Genomic DNA, 9,787 nt, shown 5'->3' with positions numbered 1-9,787 from the left:
CTTCATCCCATCTCTTTATTTTATTTAGTAGAGTATTCTAAAGGTTGTTATTTTGGCTTTTCACATTGCCAAGGTGGCAGAAGTGGGGGAGATTGGCAGCTAAGACTCAGTAAAGGCACCTATTTCATCCCCAAATTGCTCTAAAAGGGAAGGTTTAGGAAAATTGAAGCTATGGGTCAAGGGAAAAAGGGGCTTCCACTTAGCTCAGCAGTGTCACACTCTCACTCAATAGTGAAAAGAAAATGAAAAAAAGGAGTAATAAGAGCTTTAATTTGGCCACATTTCTTGGGTTTTCTCTACTTTGCCTCTCCAGAATTTCTAACAAGCCTGGAATCAAGGAACTCTGTTTTGACTTGGATTTACTTTATTTTGTGTGGAAGTGGGATAAATGCTAGGGGTGGGGGTGAGGTAGCATATTGCATACCCAAAGGTATGAGCCCACCATACTGATAAATCCTTCATCCTGCCCAATTGGGTAACATATATAACATGCCAAAAAGTCCCAGCTGAGGGACCATGTCTGCCCTGGGACACACAGAATCATGTCCACTCAAGCCTCTGTGGAGATGGTCATCATTCTTACTCTTATGTAGCTCTTGGCCCTTTTGTCAGTATTGTTGAATTAGAAAAGAGCCTCTTAGGAGATCATCAATCATCTGGAATATCAAATACTTTTTAGAAGCAATTCAGAGGAGAAAGACATCCTAACCGGTAAGCTGCACATCCATTTAGCAGACATTTTCTGAATCCTTACTATGGCCTCAGCACTGGGTTACGTTTTAAAGAAAATACACAAGCATCCAAGTAAAACTTTCTCTCTAGGAGACCAGTAGACTATGGGGGAGAGGAAGGTATAGATAAGATACAGCAAAAGTGTCTCCCTAACTCAAGCACCAATCAATCCATTCTAACCACCCTCCCCTTCTCTCCCCCGCCCCACTCCGCTGCAAACCGTGGTCCCATGCAAAGCACTGCATTCAACACTGAGCTGATGAGGGAATAAAAAGCAAAACAAAACACTGCTGACACATAAGGCAATAAGGCAGCTTCTGATGTGCTGAGAACTTTCTATTAAATTAATCATAATACAATCTAGCCAATATATCTCTAGTAACACACCCTAATGGAGCAAAAGTCACCCACAAACAACTATTTTAACATTCACCCTCAAACTAACCTTGCAGAGAGACTTTACATCATACATTTTGGACTCCTTGTGATTAAATATAGAAGAATAGACAAGCGTATCAATTAACATATATAAAGCAATAGCTCCAAGTTTTCCTCTGGTGGTGCCCTGCTTGATGACACCTGGTCTATGCCAAACTGCACCCCATCACTCTCTAACCCAAGAGGTCATTCTACTCAATGACTCCTCTGCCTTCAGCTCTTCTAATATGCCAGGGCCTAGTGAAAATAAGATTTAAATGTGAGATAATGGCCCTTTCTAAGGTTAGAGATTTCACCAAAGCCTAAAAGCCCAAGAAGTGAGCTCCAAGCATAGGCTTACTGGCTGGTCAGGTCTGGCATCTGTATGTTCAGTCCTGAACCCTTAGGGGTAAAAGCAGCTTGGCTGCTTGAGTAAGGGATAGGAAAGAGGAAGAAAACCCCAAGGAGGATGAAGAGGATGAACCGTCTGTGTGGATTTACTGGAAGGAGTTCTGCCATCAGTGAAGAACTTGATAGAAAAGGTTCACCTCCCCTGGACTTCTCCAGCCCCAGAGGTTAGAGATGGTCCCTGTAGTAGCTTAGTAGCTGTCAAGCAGTGTAACCCTTCTCCAGAAGAGTGGGTTGAGGCTGGGATGCTGCAGTGAGGATCTGGGAAATGCAGCTCTCATCAGAGATTCTGGTCTTTGGACGGGGATAGGGGAGACTGTCTTCTGAGGTGTTAATAATAATAATAAAGCAAATATTATTAATATTTAGTGCTGGGATGTGGTGTGGGAAACAGAAAAATGTTGCAGATTCTAGAAAATTCCGGGTGGGTCACTGTCAGTTAGCAAAAGAAGAGGGATTAGTGGAGGATATGGTCTGGGAGGAAACGGGGAAAGGAGGGGCTGCAAAAGAAGGGCTGCCATCCACAACAGCAGCATTATGTGTGTCAGAGATTAATTCAATTGTCATATTTCAAATTAGGTTTATAGGTGCTCCTTCCCCCACTCCCACAGAGCAGTGACTTAACGAGCTGTCATCTCAATTTTTAATTGCAATTTTTCAGTATATTAGCATCTAAAGTCTAGCTCTGACTGAGGTGATAGTTTGTATGTACGTGAACATGTACATGACTAACAATCGAGAGAGCTTCTAAAGTCTCCAGATGCGGTGGGAAGGGTGATGCGGCAGGCACCGGCCGCTCTTTTTTGCAAGAGTATGCTTCGGAGGTATCAGGAGGTGAAAAAGGTGTGAGTGTTGCAGTGAATTTCCTCAGCCCAAGATGCACACACACACATTAACAAGTTCAGTAAAAAGTCCTCCTGAAACCTGACAAGTCCAGCTAAAAGCAAAAGGCAGTCTCCTACCGTAAAGGCGAGCCAGACAGACGCCCGGCGGATCGCTGCGGATACCCGGGCAGCCTCAGCTCAGGAGAGCACAACCGAGCCGCCGCTACCCGGGCACTCTTGTCTGGTTCTTGGGCTACATCCGCGGGCTGCGGAAAGCCAGGGCTGTCGCCCAGTTTCATAACACACGTTTCCCGAAGCACTCTCAAACCCTGTACCCTACGGCAAACCTCTTGGATCTGGCAAAGGTCAGAAATGCAAAAACTGAGACAGGGGACAAATTTTACTTCAATGCAAAAGATTGACCACACACACACCCATTTTACTTCAACCCCAAAGACTGAACACATACACAGACACAGAGAGAGATACACACACCCCCAACCCCGTGCCACCTAATTTCTTTTCCCTGGTTAGAAAAAAAGGATTACTTGCCCACAGAGGCTTGGAGATGGGGGGCAAGAGGTTGGTCCGAGGCTAGGTTCACCTGCTGCTGAGGTGAGAGAGCAGTCACAGGATGGAAGCCGACCTGAGCAGCAGCTCACAGCTGGGTGGTAAGGGGGATTGCAAAGACCCTCAAGTTCGCTTTTAGCTTTTTATTTTTTATTTTTTTCGCATTTGCGTCACTAAAGGGTTAAACACAGCGGGGCTCCAACACCCCCCTCTCAACGCCTCCCCACTCCCCCTCCCCTTTGTGTCTTCCCCCTCCCCTCCCGCGCGTCGCTAGGAGGTCATCAAGCGCTCTGTCCAGTCCGCGTTCTCAAGCCCCTCCGCTTCCCGCCCATCCGGCCCGTGGCTGCTTACGAAGAGGTGTGCGCTCACCGAGGGGCGTGTTCCAGCACTGGGAGACGCCGAGCATCCCCCGGTTAGACCTCAGAGCAGAGCCAGCCATGGAGCGGGGCGGGGGAAAGTTTGGCACCTTGAAAGGGGTTGTTGAACTGGGGTGGGCGGGGCGCCCGAGGGTACTTTAGCTCTCCGAATTCAAGGGCGCCCGCTGCCCGGACCTGAGGCGGTGTGCGGCCATGGACCGCGGAGCTGCGGCGGCCCAGGGCACTGCCCCGCCTCAGGATGGAGAGCAGCCCGCGGAATCTCCAGAGCCGCCGCCGCCGTGGCCGCCGCCGCAGCCGCTGCTCCTGCCGTCGCCACCGGCGCGGGCTCCTCGGCTGCTCCGCGCGCCTTCGCCGGAACCGGCACCGCAGTTCTGTCCAGAGCTTGCTCCAGAACCTGGTCCGGAGGCGACCCCAGAACCAGCCTCAGAACTCGACACAGAACCGATCCTAGAACCAGATAGAGAACCAGCCCCAGATCCAGACCCTGAGCCGATCCCAGTACCAGCCGTAGAACCGGCCCCCGAGCCGGCCCCAGTACCAGCCAGAGAACCAGCCACAGAGTCCTGCCCTGAGCCGGCTCAAGTGTCCCGTCTGGAGCAGAGCCCAGCACCACATTTATTGCAGTGTCCGGTGGTCGCTCCAGAGAAGGGTCTAAGGACCTCGCCAACGCCGCGAACACCAGTGCCAGTGCCACTGTCCAGTATAAAGGTAAGAAAAAGACCCCCTGGGGCGGGAGGGCTCGTAGCCAGGCGAGGCCGTATGGCTATTCTGCTTTCGGGACTCTGGGCACCCTTAGCATCCCATTTGGTTGCCACGGACTAGCAAAGATGCTCGGAAAGATGCGGGGATGTGGGAGCCCAGGGAAGAAGGAAGCGGTTGGGAGGCGGGAAGCAACATGTGGAAGTGAGAGTGGGCTGTTAGGGGTCTAGAAACGGGGGTGATAGCACCGGTTGGGAGTCAGAGCAGTGTTTCCTATGAGAAGTGACAGTGCGGTGAGCGCCTATATCTTGAAAAAGAAGAGGAAGATGACCCAGGGAGCGAAAGAGACCTAGAGAGGTGTTAGCGGCCGGTCCACGGTACCCAGGGATGGGATTGAGTGGGGGCAGTGGGATACACCTATTAGCCGCGGTCACTGCCGCAGAGGCCCAAGCTGTGGAGCCGCAGTCGTTTGCTTGACCCCCTCCCTGCCACTGGAGAGGGAGTCCTCAGCTCGGGCGCAACTGGCAGCGCTCCAGGGAAGGGCCCGGAGTCTCTGTTGCCCGCTGGGCGCTGGTAGTCGATTCGGGTGGGGATTAGGGGTTGGGCGGCGCCCACGCGCACTGCAGGGGAAGGGCAGGGTTCGCCCGAGAGGACTGGGAGAGCATGCGTGCGTCGAAGCCACCATTCCATCTGTTTGCAGGATTTCCCGTCAGGTAGGTGCAAACACAGTGTTACAGTGATGGGCCGCGTCACAAGCGGGCGACTGGCATCCCGCACTGGTGCCAGTTGAAATGGTACAGGAGTCCTGGTTTAAGGACAGGAAAATAGGAGTTGATATTTGAGAGCGTGTGAATGGGAACCCTCCTCTCTTCCAGTCTTCAGAGACGCCTTTGTAAATGTTGCACTTCACCGGGATCCTCCCGCTAAGGGGGGAGGGGGAAGAAAGAAGGTTTTCGGTCTTTCTTTGGACCTTGAAACCCCAAAAACGGCGTCTGATCTTCAGGAGTCTGTCTCTCATGCTTTCTTTGTGCTCCCCCTACTCTTCGTTTTCCTAAACTTCGTTCCACAAGATTGTGAAAATCATAATAATGTATACATACACCTTCATTGAGCTTAGCCCCAAAGAAAAACAATACAAAACACAGAAACAACACACCACACCAACCTGCTGCTTAGCAGGGCATAGGGACAAGGCTCAGAATCCTGTCACTCTGGACCGCACACTTGTAGAATGTAGGGGAATGGGAGACAGAGGCTGTCATCTTAAAATGGAAATGGAAGCGCTGGTTGCTTCCTGAGTTACGAATAGGGAGGCTTGAATTTGCGAAAAAGAGGAACAATGAAGGGAAAAGTTTCACAGGGGAAAAAAGTGCACAGGTTTCAAAAGAAAGAAAACAGAACTGCAGGAGATTAAGATTAAAAAAAAAAATCCAACAATCCCGCTTTCACAGAGAGTGGATCTCCACGCCCCACCATTTCCTCCTGCAGCCCTTCCCTGCAGTGATCTCTAGGGCAGCTGGGCCTGGGAAGTCACCCTAACCAGGTGCTTGCTCTTGTCTTTTTGGGAGAGTTTGCATAAAGCTGATAAGAACAATAAGGCTGACCTGACTTGTGGCCTTCTTGAGATTCCAACAGCAGGACTGAGAAACTGACACCTGAAGGCTTAATTACCAGGATGGTCAGTGAATGTATGGCCTCTTTGGCCTCTGAAAGACTGACTGGAGGCCGGGAGCTCCAGGGATGAGCCCTGTGACAGAGGGAAAGCATCTCTCACCAGCTTGACAAGAAAATTTCTATTGCCAGACAGATAAGGAGTATCAAGGTAGGTGTTAGCTTGTGTTAGCTTCCTCCACACAGTGTCCATTCAGGCATGCTAGCCAGCTGACCCACAGGTACTTGGCCGTCTCAGCAGGTGACCATGACCACCTCCCTCCAGTTTGATTTTGCCAAGTAGAGCTGGTCTTTTGTTCAGTCACTTATCTTGTAGAGTGAGTTTCTTCCCATCTGTGAAAAGGGTCATATACACGAACCCTAGAGGGTTTTGAAGGATGCAAAAATCTGGATAATGCTAAAACTGCCAGGAGCAAACACTTCTCCAACAGTCTAGGTGTTGCTATGCAATTGTTCCCTGGTGCAGATGAGAATACCTGATCTTCAGTGATAGGACCATTCTCGGCTGCATTCTCCTCAGGCAAATAGCATCCATAACCAGCTGACTTGCATCTTAACATTCAAGGCAAACGGGCTGCCATCTTATCTAGGGTTTTGTTGCATTGTTCTCAGACACTGCCTTCTTGAGGCAAGCTTGGGGAATGACATATACACACACACACACACATATATGTACACACACACAGAATCTTAGAGATCAAAACAATATATAGCTCTCATCATACAATGAAGTCCTACATGGTAAGGCACAGTCAGTACCAGTAGCATGAAACTAGCCTGATAAATCAAAGGACAAAATGAGTGAAACTAAGGCTTTGAATGTGACTGCAAATTTCTCCCAGATAACTTTGCTGACCAGTACTGCACTAAAAAAAAGGTCTTCTAGTGTGTAGTCTGCTCTCTTTGGGGGTTTCAGAACCTGCTGGTTGCAAATCTATGACAAGCATAAGGGTAGAGACAGAGAAAAGAGGGCTAGTATTTTCTTTCCAAATAGCTACCAGAATAACAGACTGTGAACCAAATTTATTTCCTTCCTTTCTGAAATGGTTTAACTTCCAGGAAATGAGCCATGGTCTCCCACCTGGTGGCAGCAAGTATAAGTAAAGATGTGTGAATTGGTTCTTTAACAATGTTATAACTCTCTTGGGTGGGGCGGGGGGGGGGGGGTCCTACATGTGAACCATATTTGCTTCCTTTCCTTCAGCTGTGGTTGAAAAAAGACCATATGTATTTTTATTCATTGGGTTTGATCAGCTATGAAATTATAATCACACCACACAGGTGACTGATGAAATACACTTTTGTGGCTTTTATTTCTAGGGTGGAGAGAGGCCTCTGTATCCCTCACTCCTAATGACTACTCAGCAGTGACCATTATATCCCAAACCATAACAGAACAGTTTCCTGGTATTTTTGCACACATTTTCTTGAAAAGCAGCAGGCATTTGCTTATATGACACCTGGTAATTCTTGCTGGAATGCTTTATTATCTTACCTATGACCAAGCTTCTCAAAGGTAGATACCATCTCTCCTTCCCAGTGCCCAATACAATTCAGCCCTTACTATTTTTGCTCAATAAACACTCGCTGAGGCTTGAGACCTATCAATTCCATTTTCAGCAATGACATAGAGACTGCTTCTGTGAATGAATAAAAAATGCATTCTCACTTATTTCAGTGGGATAAGTAAATGCTTATTTAAATAGCCTGGAATATATAGCCCTTGGGGAAATGCAGTCAATCTTTCCATTTTCAGAATGAATGTTAGAATCATAATTAAGAAGCAAATTACTAACAATTAAAAAACTGATTTGGAAAGTGTCCTTATTCCCTGCAGTCTCAGCAGCAGCAGACTAATGATGTTGTTGATTTCAGGGGTAATACATTTTTTTTCCCTAAGTGAACAGAATATCTGCAGTGACTGTAAACAGCTTCAGGATTGTAAATTCGAATGTTTAACCTGTTGAAGGTCAGGATGAAATTACTTTCTTTCCTCTTAGGCTCTTTCCCCCCTCCTTACCAGGTTTTGATGACACCATCTGATATATTTGGTATATTCCGAGAGCGCCTGAGCATTTGCTGCAGGATGTTCTAAAAAAGTTAATGAGATATTTGGCCAGTGGTCTTTCTTTTCTGAGAATACAGTTCTTATGTGTTTATTAAAATCTCCAACTGGGGCTTCTGGGGATCTGCAGCCCAAAAGGCACAGGAACAGCTGAGCCATCAGTTACCCAAAGTGCTTCCAGGGAAAGGGGGAAAATCCACAGAGGCCAGGAAAGCATTCAGGGGCATTATCACAAGGATTATATAATGCCTACTGCTAGTATGGTACTCTACAGTTTGCAGAATGCTTTCCTCTGCATTATTAACTCTTTTATTCCCCTGAAGAAGGCAGAAGGGTGGGAGAGAGCAAAAATAGAATGTGATACCCAATGAGTGCATGTATGCTAAGTCGCTTCAGTGGTGTCTGACTCTTTGTGACCCCCACGGACCATAACCCACCAGGCTCCTCTGTCCATGAGATTCTCCAAGGAAGAAAACTAGAGTGGTTGCCATTTCCTTTTCCAGTGACACCTAATAGGGTATAACTATCAATTTATCTATTATAGACTTTTTACAAATCCAACATATGCCTTTCTGTGACACACAAGATGCTCATTTGTTTAAGAAAAACTTTTAAGCTGACATTCCATTAGGCTTGATTTTTTTCCCAAAGTAGTAATTGCTGTTCCCTGTGTGATGCTCCCAGAGGAGACCATCATAGAACAGGAGCCTGAGGAGGAAGGAGAAGAGGCACAAGACCCTGAACCTATTACTCCCAAAGAAGCCCACCTTTTTTTCTGGAAAGAAAATAAATAGAAATTCTGCTAGGGATATGGTTCCCAATCTTTCCAAAGCCTGCCTACTATAATCTTCTAAGTGGGAAAAAAACATAAAGCATTTAAAAAAGAAAGCAGTCATTCCAAAAGGGAGATGCCCCCACCCTCACCAAAGCAAATAAACCTTATTCTCAAAATAGAAGAAACAAATTTACAAATTTTTAAAAAAAGAAAGGGACAATGACCCCAGATAATGAAACTCCCCTGAAAATTATTTTAAGAAAAAAAAAATTCTAAAGGGAGGAGCTCCTCTCCCTCGACAAAGCCCATGAAACATGTCCCCAAGAGAAAAATCTTAATGAAAAGAATGAAACAATAAGAAATCATGTCAAGGTAAACAGTATTTTTCACCCTAAAATTTTCTTGAAATTTATAAACTTTATTTGCACCTCATGGCCCATGCCCAGTCTCTCACAAAACCTATGGGGGTGAAAATAAGTTGATGTCCACCAATCTCATCAAAGCTCCCTACAGTCATCTCTTCCAATTATATGTGATGTCCAAAATAAGCAAATCCTTAGAGACAGAAAGTAGATTAGTGGTTGCCAGGAACTGAAGTGGGTGGGAGGGCAAGTGTGGGTGATAGCTAAAAGGTATAGGGTTTCTTTGGAGGGCGATAAAAATGTTCTGAAATTAGGCAATGGTGATGTTTGGGAGGGGCTTCCCCAGTGGCTCAGTGGTAAAGAATCTACCTGCAATGCAGGAGACACAGAAGATACAGGTTCCATCCCTGGGTCAGGAAGATCCCCTGGAGGAGGAAATGGCAACCCGCTCCAGTATTCTTGCCTGAAAAATCCCATGGACAGAGAAGTCTGTGGGCTATAGTCCAAAGGGTCGCAAAGAGTAGGACATGATGAGCACAAGCACGATGTTTGCACAGCTTGTGAATATACTAAAAACCACTGACTTGTATGCTGTAAAATCATGAATCTTATGGTATGTGAATTATATCTTAATTAAAAAGATAAGAGATTATTCCTCCAACTAAATGATAATAAACCTACTACCTTCCCACAAATAAGCAAACAAATGAATAAATTTTAAAAGAGAGGATCCTCTTAAGGCCTTCCAACCTCACCAAGAAAAATAAATTTTATTCACTTCCATTTTTTTTTCTTTTGAGAAAAACAAAAGGGGAAATCTCTTCAAGGGCATATACTTTCAAAATCATCAAAATTAATGAAAGTTATGAGTCCCTCCACCCAAATGC

General features: G+C 46.5%; 1 protein-coding gene across 1 annotated transcript in view; it reads left to right on the top strand.

Moving 5' to 3' along the window:
- Positions 1–3,404: 3,404 nt before the first annotated feature.
- Positions 3,405–9,787, top strand: part of DGKK (diacylglycerol kinase kappa) — a 175,701-nt gene continuing 169,318 nt past the window's right edge. Inside the window, exon 1 of the mRNA XM_070365432.1 lies at positions 3,405–4,036. Within this exon, the coding sequence (XP_070221533.1) occupies positions 3,521–4,036 (516 nt within the window). The 5' untranslated portion in view covers positions 3,405–3,520. The remainder of the gene's footprint in view (positions 4,037–9,787) is intronic.

The sequence above is a fragment of the Bos mutus genome, chromosome X (assembly GCF_027580195.1).
Source record: "Bos mutus isolate GX-2022 chromosome X, NWIPB_WYAK_1.1, whole genome shotgun sequence".
NCBI classification, from domain to species: domain Eukaryota; kingdom Metazoa; phylum Chordata; class Mammalia; order Artiodactyla; family Bovidae; genus Bos; species Bos mutus.
Note: the sequence above shows the minus strand (reverse complement) of the source record. Positions and strands in the feature narration are given on the sequence as shown.